General features: G+C 33.7%; 3 protein-coding genes across 4 annotated transcripts; 1 reads left to right on the top strand and 2 right to left on the bottom strand.

Moving 5' to 3' along the window:
• Positions 1 to 9175: 9175 nt before the first annotated feature.
• LOC120154670 (ras-related protein RABA1f-like) lies at positions 9176 to 11471 on the bottom strand. The gene is made up of 2 exons (XM_039166334.1): positions 11251 to 11471; positions 9176 to 9785 (listed from the first exon to the last, which is right to left on the bottom strand). The coding sequence occupies exons 1-2, from the start codon at positions 11469 to 11471 to the stop codon at positions 9353 to 9355; spliced, it is 654 nt and encodes a 217-aa protein (XP_039022265.1). The 3' UTR covers positions 9176 to 9352.
• A 1343-nt stretch (positions 11472 to 12814) lies between these two features.
• LOC120154679 (basic leucine zipper 34-like) lies at positions 12815 to 15503 on the top strand (the record flags this gene model as incomplete). The annotated part of the gene is made up of 5 exons (XM_039166346.1): positions 12815 to 13314; positions 13415 to 13505; positions 13613 to 13739; positions 14914 to 15107; positions 15255 to 15503. Coding segments are annotated over 5 exons (1161 nt in total), but the record flags the coding sequence as incomplete, so codon positions are not given.
• A 276-nt stretch (positions 15504 to 15779) lies between these two features.
• On the bottom strand, positions 15780 to 19996 carry LOC120154676 (cold-responsive protein kinase 1-like). Of its 2 annotated transcripts, none has more exons than XM_039166341.1 (8): positions 19855 to 19996; positions 18463 to 18584; positions 18091 to 18206; positions 17765 to 17975; positions 17452 to 17689; positions 16983 to 17133; positions 16321 to 16454; positions 15780 to 16222 (listed from the first exon to the last, which is right to left on the bottom strand). In XM_039166341.1, exons 1-8 carry the CDS (start codon positions 19923 to 19925, stop codon positions 15988 to 15990), a joined length of 1278 nt encoding a protein of 425 aa, XP_039022272.1. In that variant the 5' UTR covers positions 19926 to 19996; the 3' UTR covers positions 15780 to 15987. The 2 variants fall into 2 exon arrangements, with proteins under 2 accessions (XP_039022272.1, XP_039022274.1); XM_039166343.1 differs by lacking the exon at positions 19855 to 19996 and adding an exon at positions 19632 to 19698 and having other exon boundaries at positions 15781 to 16222.
• Positions 19997 to 23820: the final 3824 nt, after the last annotated feature.

Raw genomic sequence — 23820 nt, 5'->3', positions numbered from 1 at the left:
ACGATTTCATCAAGTTCAATGGCGAGACATTCATCAGTAACTTGCTAAAATCTGTACCGAGGTGACTTCACGAACAATCCGTATGGCAACATCGCTTCCAATTCAAGGGGAATGCATTAATCTGCCAATTTCTTTGACCTGAATATAAAGATGCCCTCGACACAACAATCTATTCAATATCCATTTGACACAATGGCTTCAAGTTCCAAGGGAAGACATTCAACTGCGAGCTTCTTCAACCTCAATGTGGAGATGTCTGGAACACAACACTCAATTTAAAACTCGTATGACACGATGCCTTCAAGTTCAGGGGGAGTCATTTAACTACCAGCTTGTTCGACCTAAATATCGACATCACATAGGAACCCTCATATCTACCAGAAGAACCTCTTCGTGAGCCATGTACGGATGGTGTTGAGGCAAGATTATTCGTTAAGCCAGAATCATTGCAGTTCAACATGGTCTCTGATGATGATGATGTAGATAAAGTTCCCATAAATACGGTACACATCGAACCCCCCACATACATGTATGAAGCTAACTATGATGCAATGTGCGAGTCAGAATTTACGGATATGCCAAATGTTGGTGACTATTGATTTAACTCATCAGTCAATGATGATGAGTTATATATCGAAATGATGTTTCCATCCAAAGAAGAAGCGATTAATATAATTAAGAATGAAAACATTCATAATTCTGTTCACTCCAGAGTCGACCGATCTACCACAAAAATATGTATGAAAACATCCCCATCTACCGGAATGCTAATCACTATCCGCCACACCATAAATAACATCCCAATCTACCGGAAGCCCCAAATGTATGGAAGCATCCTCCAACATAATATTGCACTCCCTACACGAAAGATTGAATGTATGTGTCTCTGGTCGCCACCTCTCAATAAGTGCAGAAATAAGGTTGTGTTCAAGTGCCCTTCATATTTAATTATGTAACGGAATCCAGCCTCAGCTAAATACAACTATACACAACTCGGTATATCTAACTTAAAGTTTCGAATAAATGGATATAATATACGATCATTTCCCTAATTAAACAAATAGTATACAAATTAAAATATAAAATAATACTAAATAAATAAATAAACAAAACATTCAAAATAATTAAAATATAATATAATACTAAATAAATAAATAAACAAAACATTCAAAATAATTAAAATAACACAATTTAAAATTGTTAATGTATCGATAAAATAACTCGAGATATGATTCTTATCTAAATGCAACAACCCACCTTGTAATTTATAACTGCAAAAATTAAAAAATAGTATAATAAAATATAATAAAATAATTAACTATTAAATGATTATAATATAATAAAAAATTACCTTCTAAAAACGATAACAAAACCTATTTAAAACTTGATAGAAGGAATGATAAAATGAAGAAGGAAAATATTTTTTGTGTAATTTGAGGGTTGCATGAGGGGTATTATAGTGGGAGAGGGACGAGCGATATTAAAGGGTAGGTGATAATTAAGTGGAGGGGACATACGATTGGCGAAATTAAAAGAATGATACGTGCCTTCGCCACGTATCATAAAACCTTACGAAGATACGTTTTATAATCCGCGCCTTTCTTGCTCCTTTTCATCTGGGTGTCAGTTCGGATAAAACCCCATGAAGGCATTCTTCGTGATCCGCACCTTCATTTTACCCGTAAGAAAAGGTGATAAATCGATAATATTTAAAAAAAATTTATAACTAACATATAATTATTATAATTATTTATTGAAGGGGTGATTTTTGAGTAAAAACGCCATTTTATTTTGGGTTTCGTTTTCTCTCTTCGCTAAAATGCGCCCCCATATATGCGCACAGTAATCAAACTCAACTCATACATAGGTGCCTATGGCATGATTTTATTAAATTTTTGTAGCTTGCAGTACAAATTATTGACCTATGCATCTATGATCGTGACACGTCAAGATTCATTGATAGTTAGGTGACGTGGCGTGATCTTAGGTGGGGTAATTATCAACCAGAATTGATTAGGGGTAAACTATACGTATAGCCTATTTATTTTCCGTGTAACCGACTTTAATCATCGATTTAGAAATTAAACACGTTTGGTCCCTTACATTATTGATCAATTCGATTTAAGTCGTTAACACTCGTTAAACCCTAAAGGAAATGTTATGTGTCAATTAGAAAATTAAAAAATTCACGTGTCTTATTTTTCTACGTAATATTAGTGTTAAAGGGTTGATAGAAATTAATAGTCCAGAGATCAAATTTGAACAAAATGATAACGTAAAAAGCCAAATGAATCTAATCAAATTCGATCAAACAAAAAATAAAAGAGACTATATGTATAATTTACCCGTTGATTATTTTTACTGTACTTTGCTTTCACATGCACGAGTGGGTAAGGTTCCTACCAACATAATTCAAACTCATTGTTGTTTATCTGGACATTTTACCCAGGTTTCAAAATGCGAATCTGAAAACATGATAGCGCTCATGAAATCGTGGTAGAGCTGCCGTTCGAGTTACTCGCTATATTTACAATAACGTCCAATAACATCCGCAATGGTGACAATCCCAAAAAATAACAAATGATCGAAAAAACGATCGCGATTTAAAACTTATATTTTACCATTGGTACTTTCCATATCATACGATCATTTACCTTTCACTGATTACGGCCTATATACATATCATTTTCATCTAAAACAAGTAGCTTATCAAGCTATACAGATAGCCACATCTAATTTCGAGGCATCCGATAGTGATTTTAACACCAATTTAATACCATGGCTTTCAATATTTCAATTTCAATTCATAATTTTGTGTGTTTTCATATCGAGTTTGAACTCCCCGAGAACTGTAAAGAGTCGAGAACTGTAAACGAACCACAAAAAAGAATTAAATTATTAAAAGACCACCGATAACTGTAAAGAGTCGAGCTCGGTAAGAAACTATCCACAAACGTAGAATCACACATTCAAATTCAATTCGAAGGTCTATAACAGAGAAGATAAAAAAAATTTTAAATAAGTGAAATCTTGATCAGTCATGACGTCATCAAATTCAACTCTGAGTAAACATAAATAAAAGAACGGAAAAACGACCGAGAAAAAAAAGCAAAAACGTGCCAAGAAGGCAGAGTTAAATATGTCACAAAAACATAGATAAATGTGAATCACAAACAAAATTATTCTTACTAAAAAATAAAAAAAAAATTAAAGAGAAAAGAGAACCGACAATCGACAATCAATATCAAAATTAATGTCGTCGTCGACTAAATAAAATTTAAAAAAAAATTGATCGTGTCTATAAAAAAAATACAAACTCAAAAAAAAGATAAAGAGGAGAGCGGCTGCGACTAATATGTTAAAAATATTCAATTTCAGTTTCTGAAGGTCATTACCAATAAAAACACAATGAGCAATAAAAATATCCCATGTTACATTTGATTATTACAAGCCACACATATTCATTCTTCTTTTATTTTGAAGAAGGTGTTTTGTATTATAAAATTGAAATATAAAACAAGATATCGATATGGGTCTCGTTAAAAAATTTCTCTATATCTATATGGAGGAAAAAATGTGCACTCAATCTACGTCGATACAAAATCCGCTTTTTCTAAGAACAACACACGACTGTAAGTTGTCAGTCAAAACTATAGACACGAACACATAATTGTCGAAAGCAACAAGAATTCTTGGACACCACCTTTTACAAATATGCTCCGACATTGCGCCAATATAATTGCCAAAAGCAGAGCATTTACCGGCATAAACGCCAGATACTTAGCAAACCATACTGATTCCTCTTGATGATTATATAGATTGGTTCTCACCCTTTTTCTTGGTTCGTCGTAGATTTTTTTTCTTTTATTGATCAGCGAAGATATTATTTTAATGTTATTTATTGATCGTCGGTATTTTTTATTATCGTTTTATTTTTTTATATCATATTTTTATTTTCTTTTATTTTTTGATTTTTAATAAATCGACTTGTATGACACGTTTTCATATACTTTTATGACAAATTTTATTTTTTCATTTGGTATGTTTTTTTATCGTTTGGTAGTTGTATTCACTTATCGTTTTTTAAGGGTTAATTTGACATCATCACAACTGATCAAGATAATGTGTTTTTATGTCGCTCACTCGCTCGAGTCTGATTTACGGTTTTTTATTGGTATTTCATTAAATTGATATCTTTTGTGGTTCGTTTGCCAATGCGATTAGATCTATTTGTATATATCTTTGTTCGAGTTTCTTGGTTAGGTTTTAATATTTCCTTGTATGATCCTTATGTGATCTTAAATTACTAGTTTTTATTATAGGAAATTATTCTAATTATGTGCTTAATTTACGATTATGATTATACATTTTTATTAAAATTTGATATATTTTCTATTTTGAATAAAATAAGTTGTTTTATATAAAAAATATGATATATAAATATAAATAAATCAAACACATTTTAATTTTTTTATTTAATTAATAAACATAAAGATAATGTTTATATTTTTTTATTTTATTTAATAAAAACCAATAACGCTGTTCATTATTGCTATTATTCTCCTAAAGGCTTAAATAACTATACTATTTTATTTGCTCTAAGCCCTTAAATTTTTTATTAAAATGAGGCCCTAAATTATGTCTCTAATTTGCTTTAAGCCCAAAATAAGTACATAATTCTGTGTGATGTGTTAACATCTTATTGGCTGAAAAACATCTTTCTAAGTGAAAAAAAATAATAGGACTTAAATGATTAAATATAATAATACTTTAATTACTTGGTTTGATCAAAAAATAATTTAGGGACTTAAAAGAAAAAGAAAATATAGTTTAAGTAGTTATCTTTACTTTAATATTTCGCAAATGATTCACAATTCAAATCAAGTTTAAGCAAAACAAAAATACAAAGCAAATTATTATTGCAATTTGTCTTGCTGCTGCTCTTTCACATGATCACGGCCTAATATTACTCAAAATCCCCAATATAATCTGGCAATCAGTGCTAACAACATTCGTCTCGTCGATGATATTTTTGGGTACGGCCACCGTCGGGTTCTTCTTAAAGAGGTCCGAGCAATACGTAACCATCGGCATAGCGTCCCTAGTGATCGCTAGCCTCGCGGCGTCGGCCCCTTTATCGGTCAGGAACCGGCCCGCCGACTAGATATTATCCCGTGCCCCAACAAATCTCCACCAGCATTCATCGAGTAGGTCATGACGCGCGGGGTCCTTAGTGCTCGTGTACACATTATCTGTATCGGTGTACAGCTTATCGGCATCGCGCGTACCGCATGCGATCGATGTCATCGCCAAGCCCTTAATATCAGCCGTCGCGCTCTTCGGGTCGCTGTGACAGACATGTCTGGCAAAGACTAGCGTCCGGTGTCTTGCCGCAGACGTCGATTATCGTCGCTTCGCTCGACGTTGCACGGAAGGATTGTAATGTGAAGGTTAATGTAAATAGCTGATTATTGCTTTAAGTAATATTACAGCTCATGTTATTAATTGAGTCCTTGTTTTTTTTCTTAAACTTAGACAAATGAAACATTAATCATGGAGGTTAAATTTCATAGAGTAAAGTACACAAAAGTACAATTATTTATTGAGTTCATTGATTATTAAAATTTATAAAACGATCCCCCAACTATAGAGATTTGCTTTTTCGAGTCCATTGACTATTAAAAGTTTCTAAATAGTCATATGGCTATTCATTATGTTCCAAACTCGTCATTTTTCTTTAAAATTTTGACGGTAGTTTGGCCTGTACGCTAATTTTTCGAGGTATGATAAAATATGATCTCATAATCTCAAATGACTATCGTATCTCAGTCAACATGTTAACATTCAGTTCGGACGATTGCTAATTTTTTAATGGAAAATGACGAGTTTGAAACATAATGAATAGTCGAGTGACCATTTTGTAACTTTTAATAGTCACGGGTCTCAAAAAAGTAATTTCCTATAGTCAAAAGATAATTTTGTAACTTTTAACAGTCAAGGGATTCTAAAAAGTAGTATCTTATAGCCGGGAGACCATTTGTATAATTTAACCAATTTTATATTAAAGAGCAAATTTATAAAATTGTAAGCAGATATCAACTAATAAAATTTTAAGAAGAAAAAATATAAAGAATATGTAAAATATATAAAATTTAAAATTACGAGACGATCGTCCACCTCTCGATCCATCCCTATCTATTAGTGAACTAATTAGTTAGTTGAATATTCTGTAAAGAGTTTATTGGGCCAATTACAACTTATTGGTAATGGACTATAAAAGCCACGTATGTAACAGGCCACGCATTATACTTGATCCAATTTCATTTAGGGTAAATTATGCATTTAGTATTTAGACTATTAGTTTTTGTCCGTTTAGTACTTAAACTTTCAATTTTTTCAAAACCATACCCAACGATTAGTTTTTGTTTCATTTTAGTACATGTTGAAAACTTAATGTTAAGTTTTTTAAAAAATGAAAGTTTAGGTACTAAACGCATTAATTTTTTAACGACGAGGTACTAACATGACACAAAGATTAAACTTAGGTATGATTTTGAAAAACTGATAATTTATGTACTAAAATATATCAAAATTAATAGTTTATGTACAAAATGCGTAGTTTACCCTTCCATTTAATAAATTTGATTTGGTATTTTAGCATTTTACATTTTCTTCTTTAACTCAAAAGGGAAATAAACCCTAATCCTCTAACAACCCATAACCGTCGTCTCTCCGTTCTGTTGACTGTCGTCGTTGCAGTCTCGGTCGCCATGCCGGAGTTTCAGAAAATATTAAAATAATTTAATTATTATTATTCATGATAAAAAAACATTAACTTATTTACATCAGTGTAAATTAATTATTTTTCCTTCAAACTTTTGTGTTTAGCGTGTCAAATATTTAAGAAAAATATTATTAACTTATTTATAATTATGTAAATTTATTATTTTTATTTCAAGCATTCTTCTTCTTCTTCTTATTTTTTGGGTAAAAGGGTAGGCAAAAAATTCTAAACAGATACTATCTTATAATCATCTCAGACTATTAAAGAAAGGGTAAACCATATAAATAGTCACCGAACGTTTAGGGCGCTTGCATTTTGGTCATCTAACTTTTAAAACTTACAATACAGTGATTGAACTTTTAGTTCGTTTTCAGTAATGTCCGTGACGCTACTTCCTATTAACCTTTCTTCCTCTTCTTTGAAGCCTGGCGTCCGCTTTGGAATTATTAGTTGCAGAGCATACATTTTAAATCTTTGAAACTATTAAATGCTTGTGGAAATTGGTTTCCAGTTATATATAATGTTTGTGATTGCTGATTAACGTATATTTTTTATATTTTGTGCTTTTGATAGAAGCAGGGGCATATCTAGGCATGCCAGAAAAGGTAAATTTCTCATCCAATCACCCATTTATTGTTTAGTTTCTGTTTTGGTCACTCAACTATTATTTATTTTAAATCACACTTAATGTTACATTTCGGTCTCTCATCTTTAAAAAATTAGAGGTGATATTGATGTTTCATCTTAAGACAGTGCCATGTCATGACTGAAAAACAATTAAAGAAATATCATGTTAACATCATTGTTATTTTTTAGCGATAAGTGATCGATATATATATATATATATATATATATATATATATATATATATGGTTCTGACAGCTAAGGCATGTATGGTTTACGTAATTGCATTGTAATACTTTCTGTATATTGTTTTCAATGTTAATTAAAAGGAGAAATTGACTTACATGATCATTATTTGTTTGTCTCCAGAAAGTATTTTGGCGACGTGTTGTTGAAGAAGGGTTAATGGGAGGTAAGATGTCACGTCCATCTAATTGGAGGTAATGTTAGGGATCTTATTAAAAATGAATTAAAATTTCAGTGACTATTTATGTAGTTTACCATTGTTTTAATAGTACAGGGTGATTAAAAATAGTATTTGTTCAGAATCTTTCTAAATCATTAATAATACATATTCCACATACATAAATACTCGAATCTAAAACCTTTTATTCAATGAACTCACTTTATTAATTAAATAATTTTTTTTTGAAAGAAATTAAATAAATTTAAGGGTAAACTACACAAGTGGTCATCAATGTCTGGGTAAATTTTCGTTTTCTCCACTGAAATTTCAAAAGTAATAAATTGGTCACTGACATTATCGATTTATAATAAATCTACCACTCACCGTTAACCGCCATTACTGGAATAACGGAATGCTGATTTGACATGCTAAATAACTCTATTGTTTTTTCTTTCTCCAAAATCTTTTATTTTTGCTTTCTCCAACGTCAAACTTGTTTTCTTCGTTTCATATAGACTGTAGCTGCGGTTGCTGGGGCTGTTGTTGTCACAGCTCCGTCGTCTTTTCTTTTCCTTTTTAATCTCACTTGCAGGCTGCAGCAGCTCATTCATCTTGGCTTTTCATTTTTCTTCTTCTTGGTTGCTTCATCTTGCTCGACATTTCTCTTCTCTGCTACGAGATACGGCTCTTGCTCTATCTTTCTTCTCTTTTTTCATTTTCTTCCCCGATTTAGTATCCTCTGAAGCATCTCCATAGTCCATATGTAGCCTAAATCCTAAATATCCGATACTTACGATAACGTCATTAGTAGTTATTGTTGATCTTATCCCTTAATATGCTGATTTGTAGGACTATTGTGAATGGATCGTGCTACCTTGCGACATTCGTTTTTGGCTTCAATTCTCTTGGTTTGTTCCTTTATTCTGGCCAACTCCCCTGAGTCCAATCACGGAAGGCTCCATGATTAATGAAAATGAGAACAAAGGTGAGCAGAATGTTGGCTCACTGAGTTCAGTGAAACAAAATGCTGTGGAAGGGACAGAGTTGACCAATACCAGGGAAAGGGAGGACCGGAATCCAGATGATAAACAATAAAAATAGATATAGATATCGTGTTTGTGTTCGTGTTATTTTCTCGTGTTATAGATCGTGTACGAATCTCATGTTATGTATATTTTGATATATTTTTATTTAAAAAGAGAAAATGTAAATGTTACATAATCAGATCAATTTAAATGTGATAGAACAATAAGGATGTCTGTAATAAAAAAAAAAAGGATTATGTATTCTAATCAGTCAACTAAAACTATAAGAACTATGAAATGGAACAGTACATCAGGAAGAAGTATGCCCTAAAAGAAACATGAGAAAAGGAACTCGGATCGAATGAAGTTACCGGAATTCCAGGGAGATGCTGGTTTCCGTCGTCTCGAACCTCAAATCTCAGGGAAGCTAAAGGATCCTAAAACAATGAGGAAAGTCTTGTGCTTGAATAGATGAAAAATGGAGGAAATTAGGACACCAAGATCACCCGACGGCTAAGCGGAACAGCAGCCAGTGTTCTTGAGGGCTGAAACATCATCCTTGCCTCCTACATTGATGCTTTGTCCCCTAGGCAATGCTCCATGATCATCGCCTGCTTCAAGTGTTTTTCGGCTGACGACCCGGAATATTTGAGTTAGCACCTCGGTGAATGCATTGTCAACATTCGTGGACTCGAGAGCAGACGTCTCCATAAAGAAGGTATTTTCTCTTTCAGCAAATGCCATGGCATCCTCGGAGGAAACGGCACGCAAGTGTCGCAGGTCTGCCTTGTTACCAACAAGCATAATCACGGTACTGGAATCTGTGTGACCCCGTAGTTCCTTCAACCATCTCTCAACATTCTCAAATGTGACATGTCGAGTGACATCGTAGATAAGCAATGCACCGACAGCTCCTCGATAGTACGCACTCGTAATTGCCCGGTATCTGGAGAAAAAAAAACATAACAATAAATCAACTCTCAGAAAACTTTTGAAACAATCGATTTCTAGGAGGAAACGTGATTCAAGTATAAAATCATTTCTATCTCCATTTTACACCAATAACACCTCAACCAAATGGCACTTGAATTAGTGACACCAAATTCAGTCAAGAAATTTTTACATAGCATAGATGTGGCACAACCTACCGGCACCCAAAACTTTCGAGAGCAAGGAGAGCCAACCGAGAATTTTCAATTCGTCCCCTAAAGCTTCTCTATGCAGTTTTTATTTAATTCAGAGAAATGTAAAAACACATTTCATACAAGTCCGAGCATCAGAGTTTACGGATAAAAGGATGATCGGGACTGAAATAGACACTTGACAACATCCTCAATTCATGGCTAACGTGAAATTTAACACCTAAACAAGGTCAATCTATAGAATAAATACAGCAACAAAATGTAAAACTAAACGAAAATCTTGCTAAAACAAACCATGAAAAGATATGATCCATAGATCGAATACACAAAGGATTTCCTATTCGACGAATATATATCCTAAAGACACTTGCAAATACAGTTTGAAGGTTCAACTAGAACTTTTAAGAGAAGTTGGTTTCCTTCTTCTTCAACATTTTCAGTAATGAATCAAGTCGTAACATATATGAATTTTCAATAACATCCTCAATTCTATGGATAACATGAAATTTAACACCAAAACAAGGTCAATCTATAGATTTAACACAGCAACAAAAGTTAAAAATAAACAAAAATCTTGCTAAAACAACCAGAAAAGACATGATCCATTTATCAGATACACAAATGATTTCTTCTTCGACGAATTTATATCCTAAAGACACTTACAAATACAGTTTGATGGATTCAACTAGAACTTCTAAGAAAAGTTGGTTTTCTTTTTCTTCAACATTATCAGTAATGAATCGAGTCGTAACATATATGAATTTTCCTCGAGCATTGTCAGTTAGTAAACGGACCGATATTTCGTATCTAATTAATTCCCAAGTCAAATTGAGTTCACAACCTGTCAATCAACAAAATTGCATTTCACATAGGCTATGCACCAACCTAAAAGCACACCTAATTTTCTTAGCAACCAAGCAATCCAAAGAACAACACAAATTGCTCAATACCATTTTCACCAAACCAATAGACTAATCTAATAATCACCTTCTTTTCCTCAAATCAGTAAGAAATACGAAAAATACCCGAAAATCCAAATGCAAGAGCAGAACAAAACGAAAACAAAATGAGAATATGAGAATTATGCATGTGTAGTTTTCCTACATTTTCTCAGCAACCAAACAGGCCCCCAAAATCCAAAATTCTAAACATCCATTCTACTAATTCAATGCACCAACACGAAAAACATCTCATTTCCCTCGAATCTATCAGAATTCAAAAACTTTTTCAACTAACAAAAACCAACAGAAAATAAGTAGAAGAATGTACCTTTCTTGTCCGGCAGTGTCCCAAATCTGGGCCTTAATGACCTTATCATCGACCCGAATGCTTCGGGTGGCGAATTCAACTCCGATTGTAGATTTAGATTGAAGGCTAAACTCGTTCTTCGTAAATCTGGACAACAAATTCGACTTACCAACACCCGAATCTCCGATCAACACCACCTTGAATAAGAGATCGTAGTCATCGTCCGCTCTATAAGCCGCCATATTGGCTCACCTGTTCGGGTTCTTTTATGGAACTTGTATATATATATATACACGCACATATATAGGAAATGGCATCAAATGCAAAGATGAGGGAGGTATTAGAGAAAGAGTTTGAATTGGGAAAAAAACTTTCAAAAACGGTCATTGAACTATTTTAAAATAAAATTTTATAACGAGTATAATTTTCTTGGGTAAAGTACACTAATGATCTCTCGACTATAAGATTTTGATTTTTTGAGTCACTTAACTAATAAAAATTATAAAAAGATCCTTAGATTATAGGATGTTCTTTTTAAGTCTCACAACTATTAAAAGTTACAAAATGGTCACTCGACTATTTATATGTTTCAAACTCATCATTTTCGTTATAAAATGATGCTAGTCTGAGCTGGATATAAACCCGCTGACTGAGATATGATTAAATCTGATCCTAGAGTCTCAAATGACTATCATATCCTAGAATCTCTAACATAAAAGGATAAGTTCGGAACATATGAATAATTGGATGACTATTTTGTAACTTTTAATAATTGAGGGACTCAGCAATGCAGAGCACTATAGTCGAAGATCTTTTTTATAACTTTGAATTGTCAATGGACTCAATAAAACAATGTTCTATAGTAGGGACTATTTGTGCACCTTATCCTAAATTTTTATGTTTATTATAAAATAAGTATAGGATCGGTTCTATCATCAGTAGCTATTAAATGGAAGAGTAAATTATACGTTTAGTACTTAAACTATCAATTTTGGTTTGTTTTAGTACCTAATCTTTTAACTTTTTCAAAATCGTACCTAAAGTTTAGTTTTTATTTCATTTTAGTACACGCCGTTAAAAATTTTAGTTTTTGTTTCATTTAGTATCTTCGTTCAAAATTTACGTACTAAAACATACTAAAACTGGTGGTTTAGGTACTAAACGCGTTAATTTTTTAACGACGGGTGCTAAAATAAAATAAAAACTAAATGTTAGGTATGGTTTTGAAATAATTGGTAAGTTTAGATACAAAAACGGATCGAATTGATAGTTTAGGTACTAAATGCATAGTTTACTCTAAATAGAATGATGTAGCACATTAAATTAATAATAGGTTATATCTTATTTGGCTCATTAAATTTTAATTAATTAAATTTTATATATTTTTAATTAATAATTAGATATTCTTTTTGGATTTTTTTAAATTTATTACTTCCAAATTTAATATATTTTTTGTCAAAATATTTATTATTTGATAATATTTTTCTATCGAATTTACCATTGATTTAGAATGGCAAAGTTTCACCTCCAAAAATACCCAACCTTCACCCTAAATAAAATCCCAACAAATGTCCATTAAACTTCGTTTCCTCACCAAAAAGAAATGCCCACAATGGCAAACTTCATTTCCACCACCACCACGAATGACACCAACCATCACCACCACCACGACCAGCCGTCGTGGGCCGACGAGTTCCTCAACTTCTCATCGACACGTCGCGTAGCCCACCGCCGTTCCATCAGCGTCGACTCCGTAGCCTTCCTCGACCGACCATTGGAGGAAGAAACTAGGGGTGTCATCGTAAACGCCATGACGACGGAACCAAACATGTTCGACCACCTCGACGACGAGCAGCTCAAGGCAATGTTCACCGACGACATCACGTTCACCGTGCCGCCGATGACGACGGTTTCGTCATCGAGCCCTTCCACGCCGCCGACGTCCGATCAAAATAGCAACAACGACGAGAAGCTGACACCGGGAGAGGTGGAAAGCTCATGCAAAGTACACGAAACACAAGCTTCGGAACCTCCATCGACCTCCAATGGCGGTGATCACATCATCGATCCAAAGAGGGTGAAGAGGTATAAAAAGAACATATAGTATCAAACAAAAACAAAAATCAAAACCCATTAAAGCTTGATTCTTCAATGAATTGTTTAATTTGTTTTGATGGATTAAAAGAATTCTGGCAAATCGGCTATCAGCGCAAAGATCAAGAGTGAAAAAGCTGCAATATATTTCAGAGCTTGAAAGGAGCGTAACAGCATTACAGGTATACATGCATGCATGCATGCATATGAATATATACGTACATATGACAAATTTTCTACGTATTTTTCTACGTAACGTATTGTTCTTTTGTTTGTTGGGAAAATGAAGAGTGAAGTATCGGCATTATCACCAAGGGTTGCATTTCTGGATCGGCAAAGATTGATGCTTACGGTTGAAAATAGTGCTTTAAAGCAAAGGATTGCTGCTTTGGCTCAAGACAAGATTTTCAAAGATGGTAAGACCTCATGTTCATTAATTATTAATTACCATTATAATTTTAAGGGTAAAGTAATTGATCATGTCACTCAACTTTAGGGGACATATAGTTTAAATTATTTAACTTTTAATTACTTTGATCGTAGTATTAAACTTTAGTTTTGACTTTAATTATACCATTAGATCGTTAAAATCTAAATGATGTGATGACATGAACATAACATCATTTGGTGTGCTTATGTATTGATGACTAAAATGACGTCGTTTTAGACACTAAAATTTATGGGTTTATTGATTTTGCTGCTAATAATTTTAAAATTTTTCTTTTTGACACCACTTTTTCGATTATTGTTGAACTCTTTAGAGCCTAAAATTGAATATTGTAAATGTTTAGTGATAAAATCAATATACTCTTAAAATTAAATGCGTAAAAAAGCATTGTTTTGTTCATGAATATTCGTGCCAAAATGACATCTTTTTTTGTCCATATCATGACGGTGATAAAAGATCCGTCTACATCATCGTACCGTTAAAATTTAACAATCCTCTAGCATAATTGAAGTTAAAACCAAAGTTCAATGTTATAATTGAAGCAATTGAGAGTTTGGTGGTATAAAAGATATGTTGCCTAATGTTCAGTTGCATCAGATGTAGTTTACCCTAATTTTAGTTAAATGAATTATTACTTTTTGGTAAAAAGGCATCAGAGATCCGTGTACTTTTGAAAAAAAAAACAATGTGACAATCATATTATTTTTTCTTTCAATGCGATCCTCCAATTCAGAAAATAAATCCAACGTGGCCCTTTGACCAACGTTTTTCGTCGTTGACCGTTACATTGCTAATGTGACAATTCACGGTGCTGACATAGCAATCCATGGTGCTGACATGGCAATCGAGGTGGTATATTAATGTGGCGGATGACATGACAGATTGACTAAATTGATAACTCAAAAATGGCATATGGACTGCCATGTCAGCCCCGTGAACGTGTAACGGTCAACTACAAAAAATGTTGGTCAAAGGGTCAAATTAGATTTATTTTCTGAGTTGAAGAGTCACATTGAGATAAAAAAAATACGATGATCACATTGATTTTTTTTCAAAAATTAAGAGAATCTTATGTCTTGTAATTATATATATATGGCATGCAAATTCCATAATAAAATGTGTTTCAAATTACCTTAAATCAGCTCATCAAGAAGCATTGAAGAGGGAAATTGAGAGACTAACACAAGTATATCAGCGTCAACAAAGCCTCAAGAAAATGAACGTAAACCCCACTCCGCCGCTGCCGCAGAATGGAGGACCACAACTCGAGGGAATGGATCTCTTCATGTGTGAGCAAGATATCGTTGAGAATCTGCCGGCCTTTTATCAAGGCCGGGTGTGCATCGATGATTTAACATTTTCGCCACTCCCAAAAAGAAGAGGACCGCGTCATTAACATTTTCCGAGGTTTGTTTCCTGTTACCCCACTTACTTGATCATCAAGCTAGCATATGTATCCTAATCTCCAAGTTTCGTTATACAGCTTTACGGAGCAGTAACCATGAATAATGTCCTCTGCCTGTCGGTTTTCTTGGCACTTGTTTACGTCCGGGGATTGACTTGGGACTTCTCATCCCAAGTGCTGGTTATTCTCATTGTTTGCATAGTCATGGGTGCCTTTGCTAGTTTCCGAACTACTTTCCCGCTCTGGACATGTTCGGTCGCATACATTCTTTATCCGTTTTCGTTGGTGTTCGTTTACATCCTCGATTATTTCTTCGGCTGGTCATAAGCTCGTTTACACCCTAGAACAAACTTCTGAAACTCTTCCCTTTAAACGTTCCGGATATATCTGTATTTTATGGCAGTGTGTTCCTCAGTTTATCTAATATCCACAGGTTAAATAGCTTCATTATGTAAGTTCTCGTGTTATTCGAACTCTTCATTTTTTTTCGAAGTTAAATAAGCGAAATAAAAGAAAACTTAAACCCGAATCGATCCATACATTCTTCTTCTAAAGACAGCATATGACAGATTACAGTAAAAGAAAAGCAGTACTACTTTCTTACTCTCTCCTTTTAATATAATCACAACTAATCAAAATTTAACGGTTCAATGGATTACAATTTACGTAAATTCACAAGCACATCTAATCGAATAAACAGAACACGAGCACGGTATAGTTTGACTGGCAAGTTCCGAAGTTCTGGGCTTTTTCGGGATGAAAAAGAGTTCAGAACCGTATGTAACAATACCAAATAATCAATCATACCAACCTATTCGCTTCGATCGTGTATCGAGTTGAATGTCATTGTAGCACTCGACATGGTAAGATATTCTGATGATGATGATGCATTCCCTTCTTTGCTTGTGCTTCCGGTCATCACATTGGACTTCTCTTTGTGAGCTTTTATTTTCATGAACTCCGAGAGCAGGCCAGGTCTCGATATATTCCGGTCATCCACTGGATCCTCGCCGGTTAGCATCTTCACCACTTTGGACATGGATGGCCTTTTGATGTGGATAAGAAGAAAAACATCAGTAATCAAAAGAAATAAGGTCGAACAAACGAGTAGGAACGAAGATCATAATATAAGCTCATGCATCACCTTTGCTTCGGCACTTCTTGGGTGCAAAGTAAGCCGACCTTTAGGAACTTCTGAGCTTCTTCATCGTCATAGTCTCCATTCATCGACGTATCAACTAGTTCTGCAAGTTGTCGTCGTTCATACAATCCCCATGCCTGCAGTTATATATCGACTTAGCAATGAGTCGCAAAATCCTACGTCCAACAACAAAGAACGGAATTGAAACAGATGAAGCTCGAGAATACACAAGAATACACTATATTTACTTGGATTTAGAGCTGAATGTTGGATATTGACCTACACAAGCATGCTCAAAGTTTCTCAAGTCTTTTCCATATATTTTAAGGATCATACATACCCCATAACTATGTTCTCATATGTTTCGGATATAGGTATCAAATACCTCGAGTAAAATAACGAATCGGTGTAACGTAAGGTGACACTTTCGTATCATGCAATTTATCCACTCTCAAAAGCTTTTCTAGGATTAGGATATCGAAAACCGGCAAACAAACTGTAGGATCAATGGAAATTGAATACGAGTTGAAAGTTGGTAATTATATCTCCATGTGTTTCTGCATTTAAAGACTACCGAAGCTATACCTTACGCCAATGATATATTAAGACTCGGATGACCCTAACATTGAAGGCTGGAATGATAAGAACGTATGGGAAATTCATACCCTTTCGAGTAGATATTGATCCGACAGAGGTAATCTCCTGTTCGTGTTGCATCTACCGCTCACGATCTCCAATAGCAAAACACCGAAACTGTAAATATCGGCTTTCACCGTCAGCTGGCCTCGCATAGCATACTCAGGTGCTAGATAACCTCTATATAAACCACAAAAGGATACATGATCAAATTAACAATGATGAATGGAAGTCGGGGATATTTTTAACAGCTCTAATCTATGTTACTCGAACTCAAGTGAGAGTGTCGGATATGTGCATGTGCCCGGTATAGGAATGTTTAACTTTCTTTTTTCCAAAATTACATGTATTTGGATGGTCCCTGAAGGATTACATCCTCGTATCCATGTCTAGACACATCGGATAATCCTCGAACAAAGGAACTTCAAGAAAGTGACAACAGAAACCGGTTAAACATGATAAATGAGTATATGAAGACCATATTTTTTAAGAACTCACGTCGTTCCAGCGACTCGCGTACTAATATGAGTCATGTTGTCAGGGAAAAGCTTCGCCAGACCGAAATCCGAAATTTTGGGCATGAGGTTTCTATCAAGGAGGATATTGCTTGCTTTGATGTCTCTATGAACAATACAGGGTTGAACTTCCTCGTGAAGAAAAGCAAGCCCCTTCGCAACGCCGATGCAAATTTTACATCTCGCAGGCCAGCTGAACTGCATGCTGCTATGGCCTCCGCCTATAAGGTAAACAGGCCTTCACTTATTATTGTTCGAGCAGTTAACAAGCACGAATCCAGAATTGCATAACTTACCAAGAAGAGTTTGTGCAAGGTTGTTATTCTCGAGATAGCCATAGACCAAGATTCTGTGATCTCCTTCCACGCAACAGCCGTGCAGCTTAACCAGGTTCTCGTGCTCTATATCAGCAATCACATTTATCTCAGTCAAGAACTCTCGCAACCCTTGCCTTGAATCAGCAGACAGAACCTTTAAAGCAGCCACGGTACCATCTCGGAAAGTTCCCTATTCGAACAAAATCGACTTGTAAGAAGTTAACATTGGTGATGCTAAAACAAAACAGGCTTTTATTAAAGCCTTCTTTCGAAAAGATTAGAACAAAAACAAAATTTGAAATTACCTTGTAGACAATACCGAAACCTCCCTCTCCGATTTTATTGGAATAATTAAAATTTCCGGTCGCCACTTTCAGCTCCTTGTAAGGAAACAGTCTAGTGTTCTGAATACCTGAAACCTCTGTAAAATGAGTAGGAATAAGGAACTTTTGCAAGCAAATAATGCATATAGAACTTGAAAGTATTCTCCAGGATTGCAGGCGGGTTTTATCAAGCTTGGGAGTCGAAATCTATTAAAGAAATTCGGATAAATTTCGCCGTTCATCCTAAATTTTTACCCTTTTTTCAATCCGGATAAACTTCGGTCAATTCAGTATCCTTATCCAAGTCGAATTCTATACCCCGAGACAAAACATTAAATAAGATTAGCAGCATACCTTCATCAATATCGACTCTATGTTCAGGTGGGGAAGCTGTCTTCTTTTGTGAAAATAAAAAAGAGCAACAAGTCATCACCAACTTCAAATGCATAAACACAAATCGGAACTCCGTCGAGCCACTGAAAAGCACGAAACAAGAGTCATCATCCTCTATGTCCATCAGAAAGAGTATATAACTGTTACATCATTCCCATAGGAAAAAATATCTAAAGAACAAGGTCAATCTTTGTCTGCGAGTAATGTATGATGATAATCTACAACGACCAAAGTCGTTTCAGCTTTACGCTTAACATGACTAAGAATGCTAATATCAGTGGCAATGAATCTCAAATCACATTCATTCTCCGCTATAGCATCTTAAACCGTCTCTAGCAAAGAAAAGAAACAATGCTAAACCGTCTCGAATCATGTTTGTAATAGGAGTTGCAAGTATCTTAAGCAATAAGATAGTTCGATACAAGAGTTGTGAGAATACTTCACTGTAACATGATGATTGAACTATTTCGAGACAGTATTAAAATCGTGTCGACTAAAGAGAAAACGAGGCAATTGTGATCAAACAAGAGCAGGAAAGAGGGAAACGAAACAGAATGTGTCGAAAACCATATCGAATAAACACCTCCATCGAAAAAAAATCAAATGACAAGGAACAACAGCAAAGGAGATTTTGTTCGAATTATGTGATAAGTCAGATATAATCCACAATTAGCATATGAACAAAATATGATCAAGTTTCGTAGTCGAAAATCGTCTCGGGCAAATCTACAGAAGATTTTGAGCACAATTACATAAACAAAATCACTAATTGAACTTTTAAAATGTGGTTAGACTGCTTGTTTCAGAAACATATCCAATTTGCTTCAAAGTTGAAAGGTAAAAAGGCTTAAAAATCTCCATGGAAAGTCCCTGTGAGATCAAAATTCCAAAAGCAGGTAAAATTTTGAGCAAATCAAGAAATTATAACCTAATCTAAAACCTCTATAACTACAAAGCAAAACAAATTTTGAAAGGGGAAAAAACATGGGAAAACAATTGTAAAATCTTCCATCACACAAACTTGGAAAAAAAATCTAAAAGTCACAACTTTGCACCAGAATTCAAAGCTAAAACACTAAGAAATTAGACCAAAATAACAAAAGAAGAAGAAGAAAAGAAGGAAACCCAACATTTGTTATCCTCTGTTTTGCTAAGAACATCCATAAAAATTGAATCTTGAGTTTTTGCTTTCGTGTAACAAAGAACCCAAGTCGTCAAGTAAACTTCTTTTTTCAGTATATCAAAGTAAACTAAAGCACACTTTTCTTATATATGGATATAAATGATGATAGGAAGCACAAGCATAACCCAGATTTTCTAGGCAACCAAACATAACCCAGACTATAAACCAACCTCAGATGCTTTCGAAACAGATCCCCCAGTGATTCAGACGATCTTAGAATCATGTAATGAACTAACAACATAGTCTGCAGTCAATGCGTGGATTTTTCTCATGGATAGAATTGGAAGATAATTCTAACATGAAAAGCAAAAGAAAAAGGTGCAAATTATAAAATACATCCCCAGGCCCCAGGTACCATGGAAAGTCGTCAATATCATATCCGAAACTTACTTGACACCACCTATTTTTATTAAGGTAAATTATACGTTAAATTATCAGTTTTAATCTATTTTAGTATATAAATTTTTTATTTTTTAAAAATTATACGTAAAATTTAATTTATATTTTATTTTAGTACTCGTGATTAAAAATTTTTATTTTTATTTTATTTTAGTATCAATTTAAAATTGACTTAATAGTAAAAAGGGTTCTCAATGTATGCCTCTTTTTTCAATTTGGTGACTAATATTTTTTTCGATCCAGGTTGGGATGAATGTTTTATTTCGTAACTCACTTTGGTGCCTAGCTATGACGAGCCGTTAATATGGGCCGTTAAATGCCACTTGACATGGGTATAATAGTCAAAAAATGAATTTTTTAATTAACATAATAACAAATTAAATATTTGAAATTGATTTTTTTAAAAAAATAGAGAAAACCATTTTTACCTTTAACCCTAAATAATTTTTCATCTCTTCCCATTCCTTCTCTTCCCCGTGAATCTCTTCCATCTAAAAATTTTCCCTGATCCCTAATAATTGTCTTTTATCATTGCAATTGAGGAATGCAAAATTTGTTACTACCCTAATTGATTCCTTTTTGGTTTTCTATCAAACCCTTTGGCTCATATTGAAGGAAGAAGAATCGTCGAAGAAATGAAAGAGTTTGTGAAGGTAAAGTTGAAAGGTAAGTCTGAAAATGAAGTTTATGTCTTATTTCTATTAAAGGATGTTAAGTAAATGATGTTACAACCCTAATTGAAATCTTTTTGGTTTTCTATCAAACTTATTGACAGTGTGATTATTAAAGGATACATATAGTTCACTGTTGTTGATTATGTTCTCTTTGATTAGCAAAAGTTTGATCTTAATGGTAAGTAAATGTTATTTGATTTTAATAGTAAGTAAATGATGTTGATTACTTGGAGCTTAATAGTAAGTAAAATATTTTTACTTTGACAGTGGGACTTTTGAAGGATACATAAAGTCGAAGCACATTCAGTGCTTTTGGTGCTGTTGATTCTGAATTTGATCAAGAGATGTAAATTTTTTGTCTCCTAGTTCATATTCCTTTTTTTCTTCTTCTGAAAATAGTAAAATATTTGATTAAAATGTTGGTTAATGACATATATAATGTATGTTGGTTATTTGGTGCATTTGGTGTTGTTTATTAACTTTTGGTGTTTTGGTGGTGTTTCTTAACTGTTAAAATATTGATATTTTGTTATTTTGTTGCATGTTGATTAAATTATTTTGTTTATTAACTGCTAATTATATTGATATTTTTAGGTACATGTTGATTAAATTATTTTGTTAATTAACTGTTAACTATATTGATATTTTTAGGTGCATGTTGATTAAATTATTTTGTTTATTAGCTATTAACTATATTGATATTTTTAGGTTATTCAAATTAAGAAGATGAGTAATAAGGGTAGTGAAAATGATGGCAGTGGGCCTATTGGGTCTGTTGGCATTGATGGGTTGGGAGATAGAGTAATGAGTGGAGTTATGATACCCAAGAGGAGAGTGGAGAGGTATGTGAATATTGTCCTTTATCTGATGATGATGATGAAGATGAGATAACTTCTATAAGAAATAAGTTAGTGTTAGTGAAAAGGAAGATAAAAAAAATAATTGTCACTGCATCAGACTTAAAAGTAACTGAGGAAGAAAGTGTTGGGGAGAGTATAGAAGATTCTGGAAATGCATATCTGTGTGTAGCAGATAATGAGGAAGAAGGTACTTGTGTGGGCTCAGCAGAAGTAAATGAAGAAGATTTGGGAGGTGAAAACATTGAGGAGGATACTGATTACCTCCCATCTTCAGATGTTGGGAGTTATGAGATTGATTTAGATGGGGATTTTGTATATAAGAAGACTGGAAATGTGTTATTTGATTCTTCAAATGCTGAACCCATATTTGAATTAGGCATGGTCTTCGAAAATCACAAACACTTAAAGGATGTTTTGTGTTCTTATGCAATATCTCATAGGTTTGATTTCAAGTATTTAACAAATATAAAAGAAAAAAAATTTGGGCTATGTGTAAGAGTAAAGGGTGTCCATTTGTGATATATGCCACTTGGGATGATGGTTTTTTCACAGTTAAAACTCTAGTAACTGAACACTAGTGTTCTGAGATATTTAAGAATCAAAGAGATAATTTTAAGTGGATATGAAAACATTTTCTTGGGAAGCTTACGATTCTTCCTAATTTGAAAGTAAGAGATATGATGAGGCTTGGCAGAGAGGAGTTAAATGTGGATTTGAGCAAACAATGTTGTATGAGAGCTAGAAGGAAGTCAATGCAATAGATTAGGGGTACTGTTCAAAATGAATTTAGTAGATTGTATAATTATGTGAATGCACTGAGGACTGTTGATCCAAAGGGTAGTTTTGATTTAGTTGTTGTTAGACCCACTCCTGTTGAGAATCCAAAATTTAGGAGGCTATATGTTTGTTTTAGTGCATTGAAGGAGGGCTTTAAGAAGTATTTTAGGGCTGTTATAGGATTAGATGGATGTTTTTTTGAAAGGTGCATTCCAAGGTGAAATTCTGATTGTTGTGGAAAGAGACATCAACAATAAGATATTTTCTATTGCTTGGGTTGTTGTTGAGGTGGAAAATAGGGAGACTTGGGCATGGTTTTTGCAAAACCTTCAGACTGATTTGAATTTAGGAGATGGTCAGAAGGTGACATTACTCAATGACATGCATAAGGTAAAAACCTTCATTTACGATTTTTAAATGTTTTCCAATTGTTTTTCAATTTAGTGTCTAACCTTTGTCTCGGGTCCAGTTTAGTGCCTAATATTTGTCTCGGGTCCAATTTAGTGCCCAAGTTTGATAATGTTTGTATTGATTATGTGTTTAGTAGGGCTTGCTGGAAGAGGTCCATTATTGTTTACCAAATGTTGAACACATATTATGTGCTAGACATGTTTATGTCAACTGGAAAAAAACCACAAATGAGGTGATCTGATGATGTTGTTTTGGGCTTCTTGCAAGGTTACAACAAAAGCTATTTTTGAACAAAATGTTAACAGAATTGGTAAGCTAAAAAAATGCATATGATGATCTGATGGTTAGACATTCTAGGTGTAATACCCCAAAATTTTGGATAATGACCAAAAATGAAAATTTTGAAAGTTTGATGGTCAAATTAGAAAATTGGGAAAAATTTTAGGGAATTAAGTAATAATTTCCTAAAAAGAATTTTATTCCATAAATAGATGGTTTACTCTTGAGAGTGGAGTTTTATGGAGATCATATATTTGGATTTGGAATTTTAGTAAAGAAAAATTTGAAAAGGGTTAAAACCGATAAGGAATTGGTAATTCGGATCGAATTGGAATTTTACAAAAAATTGAAGGATGTTATAAAATGGTTGGAAATATTATTTTAATATTTTAGATCAGAGAAATTTGGTTTGGACATGTGCAATTTGTCAGATTTGATCGAAATAGTGGAATTTAATGACTAAATCGAAATGATTTAAAAATATGAGGATTTAATTAAATTAAATAATGAAAGAAGAGGATAAATATGATTCATGTTTAAATTAGATGGTAGGAAAGGATGATTAAAAGGATATGTTGGTCATTTATATTAAATTGAATTTAATATCCAATTAATGGGGGTTAGGATAAGAGATAAGAGATAAGAGATAAGATGAAGAAGGGAATTGGAAGTCAACCCTTTCATCTTCATCTCTTCTCGCCGTGGAAAACTCTCCCCTTCAGCTCAAAGGTAAGTT

The sequence above is a fragment of the Hibiscus syriacus genome, unplaced genomic scaffold (assembly GCF_006381635.1).
Source record: "Hibiscus syriacus cultivar Baekdansim isolate YM2019G1 unplaced genomic scaffold, ASM638163v2 tig00111146_pilon, whole genome shotgun sequence".
In the NCBI taxonomy this organism is placed as follows: Eukaryota; Viridiplantae; Streptophyta; class Magnoliopsida; order Malvales; family Malvaceae; genus Hibiscus; species Hibiscus syriacus.
The sequence above is the reverse complement of the archived record's forward strand: the minus strand, read 5'-3'. Positions and strand labels throughout refer to the sequence as shown.